The following is a 19,539-nucleotide window of genomic DNA, read 5'->3' as shown; positions in this document are numbered from 1 at the left end:
TTTCTTTTTGCCTCTCACCCACCCACCACTCTTCCCCGTGGTTCAGGTACAGCTGGTTAGCAATGTAGATAATCTTTGAATATTGGCCATAATTATAGACATGTTATGAGTGCCCAGTACCATGACAGTGTGGTCTGAACTATCTGAGTGTTTGGACAACACAGTGGAGCAGCAGGTAGTGTTGCTGCTGCAAGCTCCAGTGACACTGGATTAAATCTGATGTCTGGTGCTGTCTGCATGGATTTCAAATGTTCTCCCTGTGACTATGTGGATTACTCCAGATGTTCTGGTTACCTTCCACATAACAAAAAACGAGGCTGAGTGGTTTGTTAATTGGCTAAATTTCCCATAGTTTGGTGGGAGAATTAGGAGAGGGAGGGAAGTTAATGAACATAATGAGAAAGATCAGATTACAAGGAAATAAGTGAAGGGTTGGGGCTGATGGTTAGCATAGATGGGCCAAATAGCTGCCTCGTCTGTCATAAGAAAATAAATATGGAAGTATGAAATTAACCTCACATGACATTTATTGCTAGTGAATTCTTATCCACAAGAGTTAGCCATGGAGTAATATAGCTGTCTATAAGCTGGAAAAGAATCTGCAATCATCAGGGTTTCTTGTCTGGACAAGACGAGCAGTGGTTAATAAAGAGTTAAATGCAGCGGGACATCTTACTGAGAGTCATTGTAAAATTATTTAGTGTGATTTTCATACTACTACGAATCTATCTTCAAGATAAGTCCTTGAAGTACAGTACTAGTTAAGAACATATGAACACTAGTAAGAAATGTGTTTTGAGAGAAATATTGAGGATATATGTGAAGGTATATAAGGCATTAATTTGAACACATGTTTGGCTCTGCACAGTGCTTGGCTGTCAGGTTATGAAGATCCCGTAGTACAGCGTATTAACAAGCGGATAGAAGATATCACGGGGCTTGATGTTTCCACAGCAGAAGAGCTGCAGGTAGGTGCTAACCGATCATTGAGCAAAAAGATCTTGTAGAACTGGGATCAGGCCCTCGTGAATAGGAAAGTGAGTATTTATCTCAATGACCACGACAGATTCTTGGTGTAGATATACATTAAAAAAAATAGCAGAATACAGTATTGCAGTACTCTATAATAGAGCAGCGTCTGGTGAAGGAAGAATCTATGTGAACACAATTAATTAAGGAAAGGATTTTAAGGCTGCATCCCCAGCTGGCTTCAGTAGCTAAGATAAATCAAAATACCATAGATTCTGGAAATCAGAAATAATGGAGGGAAATGTGGAAATGGTCAGCAGGTTAGGCAGTATCTGTGGAATGAGGAAATTGAAGTTACTTTTCTGGACTCTGACTTCAATTCTGTTGGAAGATCTTTCACCAGAAAAAGATAAGCCGCATTCCATTACATTGACTGTACCACTAACATTACCACATAATGTCAGCAGACTAAAATTTATCATAAAACTCTTTAAACTATTGCTTAACAGGGAATAAGCTTGTCTTTGCCAGGTCCTTTAATCATGTCCATGAATGTTTTGTTACAGGAGAAAGTTGGGCTGTGAAACAGTTGCTGCTATGATACAACCATGAGTATTTGCATTTCCTCACACTTCATTAATACAAAAGAAAAATCTGTGATTAGCCAAGCAGATGCAGGCTGCTGGATTTTGTTAGAACAGGTCTAATGCATTGATATTAATGGAATTAAAATGCAATGCAAAGTATAAATTCCAATTCCAGTGTACAAAGCCTTTGTACCACCTGCTGTACAAATACATATTTCACTTTAACTTAATGCTGTGAATTATGCTCAGAGAAATATTGAGCATTTGACTGGTTCTGTGTGACTTCTCCTTTTGAACAGGTGGCCAATTATGGGGTTGGGGGCCAGTACGAGCCTCATTTTGACTTTGGACGGGTAAGTTATATTTTTCAGCACTTGCTCTCCATTTATTTCTTTTTCAGGTGGCTAATTATGGCGTGGGTGGACAGTATGAGCCACATCATGACTTTGCACGGGCAAGTAGTGTCACAAAAGTTGCATCACTACAATGCTTCTGCATAGATAGAGCAGCCCTAATCAATAACAATCAACAAGGCTAGGCAACCATATGGGATACTAGCCTTCATTAATCAGGGCATTGAATGCAGAAGTAGGGAGGTTATGCTCCAACTTCATGAAACCTTGGTCAGACCTCAACTGAAGTACTGCATGCAGCTCTGGTCACCGTGGTATAGGAAAGATGTGATAGCACTGGAAAGGGTGTAGATGAGGTTCACCAGGATGTTGCCTGGGATGGAGCACTTCAGTTAATGAGGAGAGACTGGAGAAGCTGGGTCTGTTCACTCGGACAGTAATAAGCACCTGGAAAGCACTGCCTGAGAGAATAGTTGAAGCTAGATCACTGACAGTATTTTAGAAGTGTCTAGATCAGCACTTGGATTACTTAGACATAGAAGGCTATGGACCAAGTACTGGGAGATGGGATTAATATTGGAAGGGTGCCCACTGATCAGTATAGTTGAGTTGGGCTGAATCGCCTGTTTCCATGCTGTACAATTCTATGACTCTCAGGGAAGCACCTAATTTGGGAAAATCATACTGATTGATCAGTATAAAATTGGAACATTTTATCACTGTGATCCTGGTGATGGCTTTGTCTCAGTAATTTCAGGAAGCAATATAAACAGTCTTTCAGCATGAGGCAGAATTCTTACTGAGGCAGGAAGAGTGAAGAAAATTGTATTTTGTGGAAGTAAAGGAAGAATTCAGTAAGTTTAAAATTGGTGCCAGCCACAATTTTGACTTGCTGATCTGCTGAGAGTATTCTGGAGTGTGTTGTCAATCCCTACATATTTTAATATATAGATTAGTGTGTGCAGGTATCCCATTTGTCAATACTTCTGAGAAGTAATGCCCAATGCGGTTTGACCGCAGTAATGTTCATGATCATTACTGGATCTCATTTCTTTTACTTCAGTGTGCTGGCAGTTCTTTATCATTATGTTAAAATTAATTTTTCTAATGAGCTAATTTTCCTGGTGTAGTGATACATCTCTTGTATAGATGTTGATCAATGTTGCCCATTAATGCTGACTAACTTGATTTATGTATTGATAAAGTGAGCTTGGTTATATTCCAGGTACTTGCTGCAAAATTACTGTGATCTTGCTCGTTTAGGTCTTTTGTTTCTTGTTTGAACATTATACATGAGCCACATTAATCATGCGATCCCCAACCCTTTTCTGTAAAAACAAAAATGTCAGTTACAAGTTACAAGAGAGATGCTTTGAATATTGTTCTCAGGAAATGGCGGAATACCCTGACTAGCATATGGCAGCTGAGGCCATCAATTATACCTTTTTAATGTATTCATATGGACATTTGATTGAGTCTGGCACATATGGAAGCTGAGTTCTGGTTGTTGGAACTTAAAGTTTTTGAAAATGGTTGATCTGTTGTTACTGATGTGTAAGAATATTTGTGATGATCACTTATATCTATTATGAATTGTAGTGAGCAATGATTTTAAATTGAATAAGTCTGATAAAGTAAATGCAGTAAAGAGAAATTCAGTCATTGTACTGGAAAGTGAAACTCCGGTGATGCTTGACAGATCAAGGTTATCAATGTGTAAACTCTTGTATTTGACATCCCAGCCGTACTAACTAATAAGATGCTGAAGCTCTTTATTGCCCTTCACTCACTGTTCTGCTAGTTATCTGTTGTGGTCATGGGACTCCTGCTGGTTATCCTATGTACTCCAGTCAAGGAATGCTTTCCAAAAATAATAACTTCAGGGATTAGGGCCAATAAAGCATGTTGCTATTGAAAATGTCCATTCTTGAACAAGAATGGGCCTCATGCAACATGTCTAGAATACCACTGTGTTTATGGTTTAATAGGATATCAGGTGCATGAATGAGAAAAACCTAAACAAAAATAAAATTTTCATGCATCTCAAGGGGAATAGTGGCAAGGGAAGTAGTATATAAATTCAGAATGTAGCTAAGTTACAGACAGTATGAAAAGACGGAATCAAGCCCCAGTTCAAAGGCAGAAAATGATGGAGATAGCAGGTCAGACAGCATCTGTAGAGAGAAAGTTAATGTTTCAGATCGAAGGCTTTCATCAGAACTGGAAAAGTGAGAAAACAAGCAAGTTTTAAGTTTCCAGTAGAACAGGGGAATGTCTGGTAGGGTGGAGAACAAGAAAATCCAGATGACAGAAGTGCTGTTGATGCTATCTAAGAGATGGTGGTTAATGCTTGCTAACAATAGCTGATCTGTCTGGAAGAGCATTTAATAGAAGGAAGTGCATGAGGGCAGAAAACAAAAACAGTATTTGAATTATGCAATGCAGAATGCTGGAAATCTGAAATAAAAGAGGATGCTAGAAATACACAGCAGGTCAGGTAGCACTGTGGAAAGAGACCTGATGACCTTGAATCAGAACTGATCAGTTCTGACACAAACAGAAAAGGCTGGTTATCTGAAATTGTTGAATTCAAAATGCCTAGATGGAATATGAGTAATGTGGTGCATGCTTTAATTTTGCTTGCTCTGCATTGTGCTACTAGAAAGAATTGCTGTGACTCTCGAATTGAGTTCTACAGAAAATTAATGTGAATGTGCATTTGTTTTATCTGCTACTTTATGGGGAAGTTAAATGCATTTGTCAAAGTATTTATGTGTTCGAGCTTCTCATGAAAGAGCAGAGAAAGGATTTGTACATATATCCATTAAGTGATTCTCAATGTTGGCACAGAAAAATGTTATGTCCTATAGTATAGGCATTGCAACGACAACTTTTAATTCTTTTGTTTCAATGTAGAAAGATGAACCTGATGCTTTCAAAGAACTGGGCACCGGGAACAGGATTGCTACCTGGTTATTTTACGTAAGTAAAATATTGTGTGCTTGGTTGAAACGGATCAGTTAATTTAAGATCCAGTTTATGTGAGCCAATTCCCATGGATTTGAGAAAACTTTTGTTTCTAAAGTACCAGTTTTATTTATTGTTTGTGCATCTGAAATAAAACTTGTAGCCTTTTAATTGTTAGAGTGAGAGAATTAACCATTCATTTTAATCTTTCTCCTTTTAAAGTCAAAGTCGAGTTTATTGTCATGTGCACAAGTACATGTATACACAGGTGCAATGATAAACTTGCAGCAGCATCACAGGCACATCACATCATATAAACAGCATTCACAAAAAAATCATAAACATAAACAATTTTTACAAGAAAGAACACAAATAGAACAAACAAAATAAGGTTCATTTTAGTGCAAAGTGGTCATCGTGTTAGGGTTGTGCTGGTTGGTTCAAGAACAAAATGGTTGAAGGAAAGTACCTATTCTTGAACCCGGTGGTGTGGGACTTCAGGCTTCTGTACCTGCGTTCACTCCACCCCACCTGATCCTGTTTTACCTCATTCCACAAAGTGACTGCTGAGATAAGTTTGGCAAAATTCTGCCATGTTATCGAAGTTTTTTTTTAAACAAAGGGGAATCCAAGGAAGAATTTGGTAAGAAGGTTGTGTAATTGGCTAACAGTATGACTGAAGAGTTATGAACAAGATGCTGGAGGAATTCAGTGGGCCAGGCACTATCAAGGGAGGGAAACGGACAGTCAATGGTTCTGGTCGAGACCCTTCATCTGGACTTGTTGTTCCAGATTCCAGCATCTGCAGTCTCTTGTGACTGAAGAGCTGGTGTTTTGAAAATATAGAAATAAGCACAAGGATTGGAAGGAAATTCCAGAGTGCAAGGACATGATGACTGAAAGCTTTTTCATTGATGCTGGTTAGGTCAGAATCTGAAGAATGTATGATTGCTGGCATGTAGGATGGAACAAGGTCATCAAATGCATGCTGGTAGGGTTGTCATTATTTGAGCAGCAAGGGTTTTCTGGTGCCTTTGTCAACCTTTGTGCATCAGCTACACCAGGGAAAGCATGCATTGAGGACTTCTGATCTTTCCATTGGGTACACTAATTTTTTTTCATGCCTATGAGCCAGCCCTCATCCTGGTCTCCTGGTTTTTTGTCGGTAAGAACTAAGACAGATAATTGCCTGCTTCAAGGTTTAACTCAACGGTGACAGTTGCATTATAAAAACATAAAAAATTGAACCAGGAGTGGGCTATTTTATCCCCCTAGGCCTGCAGCTTTGTTGAAAAAGATCATGGATGATCTTTTACCCCAACACCAGTTTCATGGTTTGACCCCATGTTCTTTGATTCCTTTAATATTCCTGAACTGAAAATAATTTTGAACATACTGAATGACTGAACATCCAAAGCACTCTTGGGTAGAACATTCCAAAGGTTCACTGCCTTAAGTGGAAAAAAATCCTCAACTGTCCTGATTGACACACGCCAAATATGTCAGAGATTAGCCAATGAGATCACTTTTATTCTTCTAAAATCAAGGGCCTGTTGGCCCTGCTGCTTAATCTCTCCTCTTAATTCCTGTAAGACATCTTCCCTCTTGCATTAAAGGCTAACATACCATATGCCTTCCTAATTTCTTGCTGTACCTCCACATGAACTTCCAGTAATTTGTATACAAGTGCACCCAGTTCCTCTGAACGTCAACGCCTTTCAGACGCCTCCATTTGAAAAACACTGTGGTCGTCTACTTTGGTAGAAGCTTTCCCTCACTCTCCTGTTTCCTCTCGCTTTCCTTCCTTAAATGGATTATATTTGTTACCTTCCATTCTAGAATCTTTCTAGAATTGTGGAGTTTGGGAAGATGACAACTATTACATCTACTATCTTCATGGCCATCTTCAAAACCTTGGGGTGCAAGTCATCAAGTCCTGGGGGAAATGTTATCTGCTTTCAGTCCTGTTAATTTACACAATTTTTGTTTAGACTGCTGCTAATTCCTTTGACTTTTTTATTCTAGCCCTGTAGCACTATTTCTTGTAAGCTCTCTGTGTCTTTTGTGAATATAGCCACAAAATACTTGTTTAATTTCTCTGCCAGTTCCCTATTCCCCAATATAATTTTTGATACAGTCTGCAAGGGACCTACATAAACTTTTGTTAATATTTTCCTTTTTACATATTGATAGAAGATATTACCATCTTGTGTTTCTCACTAGATTATTCGAGCATTCTACTTCTTTGCTGAGTTGTAATTTTCCCAGCATACAGATTTACTGTTCTTTTTGTCAACACTATAAACATTTTCCGTCATCTAGTACTATTTTTAACTTCTCATGTTAGCTCCGACTGGACCATTTTTCCTTTTGGGTGGTTCTGCATTAAGGTAATAAGTATTCTTTTTATGTATTAATCCTTTAAATGTAAGCCATTGGTCATTTACTGTTATACCCTTTTACTGTAATTTCCCAGTCTAATATAACCATATTACTCCTGATACTTTCTTAGTTTGCTTTGAATCCTGGTTTCAGATTATTATATATTACTTGCATTTCTGTGGAATCTTCCTTAATGTAAAATATTACTGAATTTGTTTAAAGCACAGGGGGATCTAACTCCAGCCTGGAGTTTGATTAAAAAGGTTGGACATATGACCAGTTTTTTGAAAGTGCTAAAGCAACAACCCCCAGTACAACAAGAATAAACAACATATGATCCACACGTGGATTTTGGATGCATACAAACATTTTTACAATTGGCCTGCACTTAAAGCTTCTATAACACAGCAGGATTTTGATGAATATATACAATCTCAGCAACAGCTTAATGGGGTAGCGCAAAGCAGAACCAGGTGCTCCACTAGATGAATGTAGCGAGAGAGAGAGAGAGAGAGAAATTAAAAATGAAATGTTAGTCTTCCCATAAAAGCAGAGTATAATTATAACAAGGACATGAGCTGAAGGGTCGTCTGTGCCATAAATTTATATGTTTCTTTGAAACCCAGCAAAGAAAACAAATGACTTAATTAATTGTTTTCCTCATTGTTGTTTGGGACCTTGCCATTACATAAATTGGCTGCCATGTTTCCCCACTATATGACAATGAATGCACTATAAATATAGAGCTGTGAAGCACTTTAGAATGTACCAACCACTTGAAAGTTACAAATGTAACTTTTGTTCTTCAATCAGACAGGGAAAATATAACCATTGGGAAGTACAAAGCCTTTCTCCATGGCATTTGTCTATAACTAAACCCAAGTCTCTGGTGTGATGTTTCACCACAAGAAGAGATTTGAACCTCACGCCTGTGCCTTTATCAAGGTCACCTATTTATGCACTTAAGAAATTACACAACTTCAGTCCTGCATTATATTATCTGATGTTGAAATCCTTGCCTGTGACTTTGTTCATTTAGACCTGATAGTTCCAATTGGTTTCCCTCATTGTACCCTCATCTTTGTCCATCCCGCATCCATCACCCCTGTGCTCGTTGATCTACATTACCTGATTAAATGATGCTTTGATTTAGAGTTCTCAACTTTTTAATCATATCTATGCTCCTTTACTTGCGACTTCATGAATGTCTCTGAACTTATTTGCAGTACCATTGGCAGCTGTAGTTTCAGCAACCAGAACCTCTAGGCTCTGGAATTTCTTCCATAAACCACCTCAGCTTTTCTACTCCTTTAAGACAATTCTTAAAACTTTTTTTTTTGACAACTTTTGACCATCTGCTCTAAAATCTCCTTATTGGGATGGGTGTAAATTTTTGATGAAACACTCCTGTAAAGCACCTGAGATACTTTACCACATTGCAGATGTTGTATAATTTTTATTATAAACTTGAACAATTTGTGGTTCATTACTGCCAGGCTTTAACCTAGCCTTCATGCTGGCAGCTGGATGACTTGTACTGTTGATTGGCAACTAATAACTAAGTCAGCAAGAATATGCACTTTTTGTTTGTACTAAGCTGAAACACATTGCAACATCCTCTCAACTTTGAAAAGTAAACCTTTAATTAGACAGGCAATTTGGCAATAAAGACTGGGTTCAATTTAAGCAGCACTTAAACCCTGTGTTTTGGAGTGATTCTAGTCCTGTCAACAAAGTCAAAAACCCACAACAAAATCAGGTGTAAAACATCATGTTCCACTCGTTTCTTTTGTGGTGAGAGGGTGGTTTAAGAGAAATGGATAAAATGTGGTGTGCCTTGAGTAGTCAGGGCTGTATTCTTTTAAAGTGAGAAGGATTAGAGTCTTCTCAATCCTAGAAAATGTTTGTGGTTTGAGTCTGGTGTAAGAGAAATAGATAATACGTGGTGTGTCGAGGAGTTGGGGCCATATATTTTTAAAGTGAGAAGGATAAGAGTCTTCCCACTCCAAGAGAATCTGTCTGTCTTATTGATCCCCTTGGTTTTCTTTAAATATAGAAATCCTGCTCTGATATTCCCTTTTCCTTAATTCTTTCTGGTAACGTTGGCAGAGCGAGAGTGCAATGGGATTATGCATTTGAACCATCGACACAGATGGGTCTCTATCATCTAATCCAAAGACCATAAAAGCTACATCCTGAAATATCAGACATCTGGAACAAAGACACAGTGTTGTCTATTAGCTTTTATTTGGGGAAATGCTATTAATCATGCAAACCTGAGACTAGCTTTCATTGTATTTTGAGCAGTGCAGAAGATATTTTCTGAACTTGCTATTATCTGATTGTAATTTTCCGCCTTTATTCTGCCAGATGAGTGATGTAGCAGCCGGAGGAGCCACTGTTTTCCCTGAAGTAGGAGCAGCTGTGTGGCCACAAAAGGTATCAGTATTGATTCCCATCCATTTCCTTTTCCAGCCAGCAGGCCTGTGCAAACACCTGCTTCCCCTGCCTCCCACGTATGTTCTCTCTCTCGCTCTCTCGCTCTCGCTCTCTCTCTCTCGCTCTCATTTGTTCTTGCATGTATTACAACCTTTGTTTGTTGGCCCCGTCACAAGTCCAACAGTCATGTCTGTTCAACTCAGTTGTCCAAATAAAGCAAGATAACTGGAATCTGGAACCTGTATAATTGAGCAGATCTACTTGATCAGTGAGTCCTTGTTCAGTAGTTTCTCATTTAATTGAGTTCCAGCAGGGCAAATTTCAGAGAGCACTAAAACCAACTACTGATGATGGATATCTGAAATAGATCATAGAACAGTACAGCACAGTATGGGTCCTTCGGCCCACGATGTGCTAATCTATATAAACACCTACTCCTTGATCAATCTAACCCTTCCATCCTGCACAGCCCATGACCCTCCATTTTACTTGCATCCAGCTGGCTATCTAAGAGTCTTTTAAATTTCCCTATTGTATCACCACCTCCAGCAGCACATTCCAGGCACCCATCACTGTGTAAAACAAAACCTACCTCTGACATCTCCCCTGAACATTCCTCCTCTGACCTCAAACTGATGTCCTCTGGTATTGGCCATTGCTGCCCTGGGGAAAAGGTGCTGACTGCCCACTGTATGCCCCTCATAATCTTTATCAAGTCACCTCTCATCCTGCATCACTCTAAAGAGAAAAGCCCGAGCTCGCTCAACCTTTCCTCATAAGACATGTCCTCTAATCCAGGCAGCATCCTGGTAAATCTCCTCTGCACCCTTTCTAAAGCTTCCACATACTACTTATAATGAGGTGACCAGAACTGAGCACAATACTCTAAGTGTGGTGTAACCAGAGTTTTATAGAGCTGCAACGTTATGGCTCTTGAACTCAAGCCCCCGACTAATGGAGGCCAGCACACTTCTTAACCACTCTATCAACTTGCAAGGCAACTTTGAGGGATCTATGGACTTAGACCCCAAGATCCCTCTGTTCCTCCACATTCCTAAGAATCCTGCCATTAATCTTGTACTTGGCCTTCAAGTTCATTCTTCCAAAGTGTATCACATCACCCTTTTCTGGATTGAACTCCATCTGCCATTTCCCCACCCAATTCTGCATCCTGTCTATATCCTGTTGTAACCTACGACAACCTGCTACACTATCCACAACACCTTCTGCCTTCATGTCATCTGCAAACTTACTGACCCATCCCTCCACTTTCTCATCCAATTCAGAGCAGGGATCCCAGAACAGATCCATGTGGAACACCACTAGTCACTGACCTCCAGGCAGAATACCTTCCATCTACTACTACCCTCTGCCTTCTGCGCAAGCTGATTCCAAATCCACGCAGCCAAGTCTTCATGGATCCCATGCCTCATTACTTTCTGGATGAGCCTACCACGGGAAACCTTCTCAAACACCTTACTAAAGTCCATATACACCACATCCACCACTCTACCTTCAACAATTTGTTTTGTCACCTCAAAACTCAATCAGGCTTGTGAGGTATGGCCTACCCCTCACAAAGCCATGTTGACTATCCCTAATAAGACTAAGCTTCTCTGAATGATCATAAATCCTGCCTCTAAGAATCCTATCCAATAGCTTGCCCACCACTGACATAAGACTCACTGGTCTATAATTCCCAGGATTGTCCCTGTTACATTTCTTGAACAATATTTGCCATCCTCCAATCCTTTGGTACCATTTCTGTGGCCAGGGAGGATGCAAATATCATCGTCAACGCCCCAGCAATCTCTTCCCTCGCCTCCCATAGCAACCTGGGGTATATCCCATCTGGCCCCGGGGACTTATCTATCCTTAGGTTTTTCAGAAGCTCCAACACTACCTCTTTCTTAACCTCAACGTGCTCCAGCACATTAGCCTGTTCTGTGCTGACCTCACATTTATCACATTGGGCTATACTCTTCTACAGGGTAAGTTTCTGTTCTAAGGTGCTGGGAGAGTTGAGGTTTTAACTGCCAATTAAAAGAAAGTTGACCTATTTGTGTCAGCCATCAAGACATGATTGACAGTGATTGGGGACATTAGGTAAATTATCCTCTGCGCAAGGGAATCTATATAAAGAATTTTAAGGATGTGAAGTACTATTTTTACCTCAAATCAGCTGTTGTGGATTTGAATCCTCTTGGAACTTGGAATTATATTGAAGGCTAAAACTTTATTGCAGTACTAAAGAATTAGTCAAAAAACTTGTCTTGAAGATCTTTAACCACTGCCAGGTTTGCCCACTGGATGGAGCTGGGTGTTATTCATTGATGAAACACATGTTCATTTGTCTTATTTCTCTTTAGAATTTTGTTTTGCATAAATTTGTCTCCTGTGTCAGGTTCAGAGCATCATGAGAATATAAAGGTTAGAATTGCAAGTTATTTTCCTTAAATATGAAAATAACATCAGAAAAAGAAACATGTAAAGAGTAGGAGGAATGTTCAAGAGAGTTTTGAAACTTGTATAAGTTTACCTGCCACAGTGGCATTTGGCTTGTTTTTAGTTAATACGTTTAACATCAATTAGAACCAGTCTTACAGCCTTGAAATAGCTCCTTGCTGCCAATTTATTTTTTGGCAGGGTGGGGTGCATTTTTAAGTAATACTGCTATTTATAAGGAGACCTTAATCAATTCAGGCTTTTCTGAGCACTTCACCTAGGAGGATCAAGCTTGAACTGTTGTGCATACTAATGTAGCCAAGAAAAGCGGGCAGCTTGCAGGAAGCAATGGAATCAATGAGCAATGACATTTGTTGGAAGCCCACTGATCTTTGACACAGTGGGATCTTTAAAATTCATGTGATTCATTATCACAAACAGATGTTTGGTTTGGTGTTTCATTCTGCTGCGAGTGAAACATTTTCCATTGGTGCTATATGCAATTTGAGCCCAGGTCTCGTTGATAGTGACTGTGGTTGAGGTGTTTGGTTGCAATTCCAGTACAGGTAATATTTCTGAATGAAAATGAAAGCCAAATTTAGATAGAATCAGAGCAGAAAGGCACAGAAACAGGCCTTTGGCTCACCTCGTCCATGCCAACCAAGTTCCATTTGCCTGCATTTGGCCCATATCCCTCTAAACCTTTCCCATCTATATAACTGTCCAAATGCCATTTAAATATTGCAATTGTACTCACTTCTATCTGTTCCTCTGGCAGCTCATTCCATATACTATCCACCCTCTAATGAAGAAGTTGCCCCTCCAGTCTCTCTTAAATCTTTCCCCTCTCACCTTATGCCCTCTAGTTTTGGACTCCCCTACCCTGGGGAAAAAGCTTTGGCTATTCACCTTATCTACGCCCCTCACAATTTTATAAACTTGTATAAGGTCACCCCTGACACGAGATTCTGCAGCTGCTGGAATCTGGAGCAACACACACACAAAATGCTGGAGGGACTCGGCAGGTCAGGCAGCATCTATGGAGGGAAATAAACAGTCGACATTTCAGGTCAAGGCCATTCATCAGGACTGGAAAGAAAGAGGGCAGAAGCCAGAATTTATTCTTCCTGTACCTCTCCCATAACTATCAATGATACAAATATCTCTGCAAGGGGCCCTGAAATTTCTTCCCTAGCTTCCCACAATGTCCTAGGATATGCTTGATCAGGCCCCGGGGATTTATCTATCTTTGAATTTTAAGACTTGGTTTAAAACTTAATTAGCTTACTCAGTTCAAGTGATTTGTTTTCAAAGAAATGCTTGTGTAATGTCGATAGAGCCTGTTGTATTTATACAAGATTGATTTACTCTTTACAATACATGAAGTTGCCATTCAGCCCATCAGGTCTATGCTGGCAGAAAATCCCATCAGTCTCAATCCCTCTTTCCCATCTTGTAGTCCTGCAATTTACTCTGTTTCTCTCTCATACCCCATCAACTCCCCTTTTGTCTCTTTCACACTAACTTTTGCTGAGGAGTAATTTCCAGTAACCAATTAACCTACCTGTATATCTCTAGTTTTTAAAAAAAAAAGGGTTAAAAGAATTCTGCAGGAGTCACACATGCATTCAACAAAAGCTCATGGGCTTTGCTTTTGGGTCATTGTTTTTTGCTGAATGTGTATGTGTTACTCTCTAAAAATGTCAGGAAACTTGACTTGACTTCTCAATCTACCTCGCATGGCCCTTGCACCCTATTTGTCTCCCTGCACTTTCTCTGTAACTGTAACACTATATTCTGCATTCTGTTATAGCTTTTGTAATTTCTTGATGTACTTATGTTTTTTCCCTGCATCTTGGTACACGTGACAATAATAAACCAATTACTGGATGCTTGTTTTGCAGGGCACAGCAGTGTTTTGGTACAATCTGTTTCCCAGTGGAGAAGGTGACTACAGCACACGGCATGCAGCTTGTCCAGTATTAGTTGGAAACAAATGGGGTGAGTACACAGGTGTTCAACATCAATTTTGGAGGACTTGTGGATGTGTTTTAGTCATGCATGAAAATCTTTGATTCCCAGGTTTTACTGTTTACTTAAGAGTAACAGCAGGCACAATGCAACCACATCTCTTTTAGAATAAATGGTGTAGTACTGTAAGTAACTTGATTGTCAAACACCACAACCCCAATGAGTCTTCTAGAACTACTCAGTCTCTGATGTGAAGCAGAACTTACTATAGAGATCAAGAGTTCATCTTTATCATATAAGAGGTCTGTTCAAGAGTCTTATAACAATGGGATAGAAGTTGTCCTTGAGACTGGTTCTCAGGCTTTTGTGTCTTCTGCCCGATGGAAGGGAGGAGAAGAGAGAATGACCCAGGTGGGAGGGGTCTTTGATCATGTTGGCAGCTTTCCCAAGGTAGCGGGAAGTGTAGATAGGGTCAATGGAGGGGAGGCTGGTTTTTGTGATAGACTGGGCTGTGTTCAGAACTCCCTGCAATTTCTTCCAGTCTTGGGCAGAGCAGCTGCCATACCAAGCTGTGATGCATCTAGATAGGATATAAATTAAATTATATCATTGAATCTTCCAAACTCTTGATGTTTGCCATCTAAAAAGGCAAAAACAGCAGGGGCATAGGAACACCACCAACGGCAGGTTCCCTTCTAAATCGCACAGTATCCTGACTGGAAAATACAGTAGGTACTCCTTCATTGTTGCTGGGTCAGAAGCCTAGAGTTTCTTACCAGACAGCACTGTGGACAATACATTCATTACATGGATTGTAGCAGTACAACAGAAACTTACCACCACACCACTGTTTCAAGGGCTATTAGGAATGGGTGTTAACTTGCTAGTGACACCAACATCCCACAACTGAATAAGAGAATTTTCCAAATCTGTATGTGTCTTACTGAAGTTGCTTATAATCCACTGGTGTGCTATGTTGGCTATTTTTGTGCTCTTTAAATGCTTGTTTCCCTAAACCGGAATCCAAGTCACAAGATCAGAAATGAGCATTGAATCTTACCAACTCAACATCCCTTTGGTGGTCCAGCCATACATTTTAAACAAATGTAGTAGCAACTCTGCTGATGGCTGGTGTACCCATAGGCAAAGAATAGGCGTATTTGAGAACCATCGACAAAGGGTACAATTGTTGATGTCTCTTAGAATATATTGTACAGCCCATCTCAAAATACACCAACAGGATCCAAGACAAAAGCAATATTTTTTAAATCTCAAATCAATTATTTTAAAGCCATTTTTTTTTACTTAGATTTACAAGAGATGATGACTATATCCCAGTGTATAGTTAGTGTACATTCCTTGTACCACTGTTCAGTACATAAGGTAATTAGGAATCACATTCTCATTAACTTCACATTTCTCCATTGAATAGTTCTGTTCTTCCAGCTTATGTTTGTGAAGAATTAAATGGCAATGAATGCAATATACAGTGGAATTATTGTGCTGTGATTGTAAAAAAAAAAATTATGTAGGAATTAAATAAGTAAATTATATGTAATTAAAATATTAACAACATTAAGCTGACCATGAAATGACTGAGTTATTGTTAAACACCCATTTATTTCAGTAGTCCTTTAGGGAAGGAAATACACCTCGTTACCCAGAAGAGAGAGGGACACAGATTTTGCATTGGTAACTGAAACGTGGATATCTCCAAGGCCACTAGCAGTGAATAACAAGGATTAGATGTGTGTGTTTTCAGGCCCACAATGTTGTGGTGAATGTTAACTAACCCTCTGAAGTGGCCTTACATGGTTTTGAAGCTCAGGGCAGTTAGGCTGGACATTAAAAAAAACTAACCACATTTCATAAATGAATAATTTAAAAATTGACTGCATGATAAAAACAAATCATATCAATCACTGCACCCAAATTAGACTGATGTTTCAGTTTAGAGAATTTGGTAATTTATAGGGGCAATGATAGTTATGTTGCTAAATCTAAAATCATTACACACTCCATATAAACAACAATACTGGATGTTACCAGCCTACCACCAGGATACAGATTTGGAATGCGAATACTAGTCCTAATCAAAATTAAATAGTGACGCAAACTCCTCTTGTGGTTCAACTGTAGGATGGGTGATAAGTTTCAGCTGATAAGTTGCAAAGGACTGTGTGTTGGGGTTTGAAGTTACTTTCATGTAAGATTTAGAAATAATTGGGTTACTGTCTGTGATATAAAAGATTGATGGTCTTGTATGCTATAGCAACTTAAATGTGTGTTATTTTTAAATGGATGGTAAAATGGAATAAACAGGAGTAATTTTGTCTGTGAAGTGGGGTCCAGGTTGCTGTGGGAGTGGAGAAGTTTCAGTGTTTATTGACATGTCCGTTTGGCTGTTTTGCAGTGTCTAACAAGTGGATCCATGAGCGTGGGCAGGAATTCCGAAGAAGGTGTAACTTGTCAGAGCTGGATTGATGAGCTCACTGTTGGTGAATTGCTCCCTGTCCACACCACCTACACTACAGCTCAGTCCTGTTTACACTTCTGTCATTACTCCTTGTCTTTGTCCTCCACCCCTTAAGACTTCATCCTGACTCAAACATCCTTTTGTTTTAACACTAAATGAAGACCTGGGCAGTGAGGTTTGCGTTTTATAATCTTTTCCATTGACAGGTTTTATTGAACTAGGCTGAGCTGGTTAAATGACGGGAAATGTTCCTCTAAATCACGCATTTGTCCTCTTATTTTCCCACACGTTACATGGCTCTTTTTTTACAAATTGATTTTTATGGGGTGATTTCATGTTTCTGAAATTGCAACGTGAAGCTGCACCCTCAGCAAGCAAAGAGATGTTTGCTGGGAGTGAGCATTCCTCCCTGAACAAAGCCTTGCTTGGGCATCCTTTGCAAGATGAGACTTCTTGGAATAATTCTGTTAAAACTGTTTCACGGAACTTTTTGAATTATAGTGCTGGAAGAGCAATGCTTCATGTTAGCCTGAATAATGAAGCATTTTCCAGAATGGAGTACCTGTAGGTATGTTTGCTTAGACTAGTGTGCATATAATGATGTAGATGGTTCTCTAAAAATCACATGTTCACTGACAAAGCCATACATGATGTTGACATTGGAAGTACATTTTCCCTTTTGCTAAATGTAACAGAATCTAAAAACTTGATGAACATTATGAATCATGATCACTTTCTCAAACTAATGTTAATAACAGGAGTTAGTTTCAGATTTGAGATGTAATTAACAAAGTACTATGACTAATTTTGTAGAACATTTGACCATGTACATGGGGTGTACCAGAAATACCATTTAATAGTGACATCCTCTGCCTGATGCACTCTGAATGTAAGACTTGTGCTTTTTAAACACATGGCACTCCAACTTTTACTCCCTTCCTATGAATCACAATCATTTGTTGCTCTCTTTTTAACTGTTAACTACCAGATCCAGCATACCCCATTGCAACATGATAGTTGCACCCCTAGCAATATCAGTTCATTATTCCAGCATCAGCAATCAATTGGATTCTTAACATAATTTGGCTTGTCTTAGGCACCTTGGAAATTGGCCAAAAAATGTTGGAACGTAGAACAGTACAGGAACAGGCCCTTTGGCTATGTATATTGTTTGGATATGTATTTTTTTCATTAGTTTTCAAATGCGTGTGTGTGTGTATATATATTACACAATCATTGTTCGCCCTCACCCTTTTTTTAAGCTGACCTGAATAATCAGGTTTTAAAAGAAACAATCAATCAGTGGGTAAACTTTTTAATGTGTGAAAAATGTTAAAAATGAATGTTTTTAAACTGTAGAGCGTCAGGGTGGGTGGGAGATAATGTGAAAAAATAACACTAACATAATGATATGCCCAAGAGGATCTTTTTCAAAGGAAAAGTGCTTTTTCTGTGCCATTGGTGGGAGAAATGTGTATTTATATATCTTTATTTTAAAATAAAACCTGCCCTTTTCTTTCTTCCCAAGATACCATTTCCTTTAGTGTCTCATTATGTACTTGGCTGCAGGGGTAGTTTTCAACTTTACATGCCACACAACTGTAGTCTCAGGAATAAAACAATCAGAGCCAACTAGTCTGAGGCAAATGTACTTAACTTGCCTGAATGTCAGAATGCAGGATGGAAACCTATTAGATTTGTTTAGTGAGCTAAACACTAGCTCACATCTCACTGTTACTTAATTTAAAAAATGGAAAGCAGTTTATTACGATCAATGCAACTTCATATAATTAAAAAAGGCTTCTCTGACTTCAAGTTGCAGTAGGGTACCCAGTACAGTGATGGAGAATTACCACTACCAATGGGAAGTCCCAGCTGATGAGGGGAGGCAAAGTGAGGTGCAGTACCAACATCCCATCCCGTGACCAGATCAGGGGAGACAGAGAGGCACAGTGTCCAAATCCCATCCCATTACCAGCAAAAGAGACAGTGGTCAATTTGTCAATCTGCCACCAAAACACCCCCTTGTGAAGAAAGTGCTGTACACAGGATTGAGAATTGGCACGTCTTCTGGCCCTCCTCTGAATGGTTTAAGAACCTCTGCAGAAAGTGCAAGAGTGGTCAGTTACTTGTACAGACAGGTGATCTTTTATGAAATCAGCCTTTTTATGGTTTCTATCGCTCTCACCCCAGCACCTTTCACTCAGGATGGGCTCCCCAGGCGAGTTTATAATGCAGTGGCTGTGGACCACTCCACCCTGTGTCAATCAAGTGAGTGCTACCAGTGCCAACCTTGTAGGTATTGGAACCTGCTCCCTACCATGCCAATAACCATGACCCATCAATCTGGAACTTGACAAGTGCCACTGGATTTGAACTCACTCACCTGCTTCTCCTCTATGAATGAAGCAGGGCCACTAGACTTTGGCACCTTTAATAACCATTCTCCCTCCCTTCTCATAAAATACTAATTAAAAGATGTTATATTTTTCTGAACATAAAAAGTTGCAGAGACAGGAGTTGTCTGAATGATGGGTTCTGTTTCCTCTTATTCTAGAATGCAATCTTATTAACCTAGTGCTGCTCCTACACACCTGAATTTAGTGCTTTGACTAGTTTTGTTGTCCCTTCTGTTCCAATGTAAACTTGAACAAGAAAATAAAGTCTCACTGTGGCAGCAGTGATAATTTCTTCTTAAGTTCCTTTGTTGCCTTGTGATTTTTGTGGTATCTTGAACAGTAGTGAGCCACCGATTTTAAACTCTGTTTGAAGAGCCTGAGAGAAATGTGGCAGAAAGTGCAGAAATAAAATGAGGTGGAGCTGGTTAGGGAGTGAGGGAGTTCCTCACCTTGGGTCCCTGGCAGCTTAATTTACCACTACCAGTGGTGGAGCGACTAAAATTTATGGATAATTAAGACCGGCATAGGTGGAGCACAGACCTGAGAACTGT

At 39.5% G+C, this 19,539-nt stretch overlaps 1 protein-coding gene across 5 annotated transcripts in view; it reads left to right on the top strand.

Moving 5' to 3' along the window:
• The window catches only part of LOC127584634 (prolyl 4-hydroxylase subunit alpha-1-like), a 71,626-nt gene extending 52,345 nt beyond the window's left edge, over positions 1 to 19,281 (top strand). For all 5 annotated transcript variants that reach the window (XM_052041457.1, XM_052041456.1, XM_052041454.1 and 2 more), the window contains 6 exons: positions 869 to 968; positions 1,856 to 1,909; positions 4,826 to 4,891; positions 9,629 to 9,697; positions 14,047 to 14,143; positions 16,527 to 19,281. In XM_052041457.1, the coding sequence (XP_051897417.1) occupies positions 869 to 968; positions 1,856 to 1,909; positions 4,826 to 4,891; positions 9,629 to 9,697; positions 14,047 to 14,143; positions 16,527 to 16,597 (457 nt within the window). In that variant the 3' untranslated portion in view covers positions 16,598 to 19,281. The remainder of the gene's footprint in view (positions 1 to 868; positions 969 to 1,855; positions 1,910 to 4,825; positions 4,892 to 9,628; positions 9,698 to 14,046; positions 14,144 to 16,526) is intronic.
• Positions 19,282 to 19,539: the final 258 nt, after the last annotated feature.

Source organism: Pristis pectinata, chromosome 30, assembly GCF_009764475.1.
Source record: "Pristis pectinata isolate sPriPec2 chromosome 30, sPriPec2.1.pri, whole genome shotgun sequence".
NCBI classification, from domain to species: Eukaryota; Metazoa; Chordata; class Chondrichthyes; order Rhinopristiformes; family Pristidae; genus Pristis; species Pristis pectinata.
The sequence above is the reverse complement of the archived record's forward strand: the minus strand, read 5'-3'. Positions and strand labels throughout refer to the sequence as shown.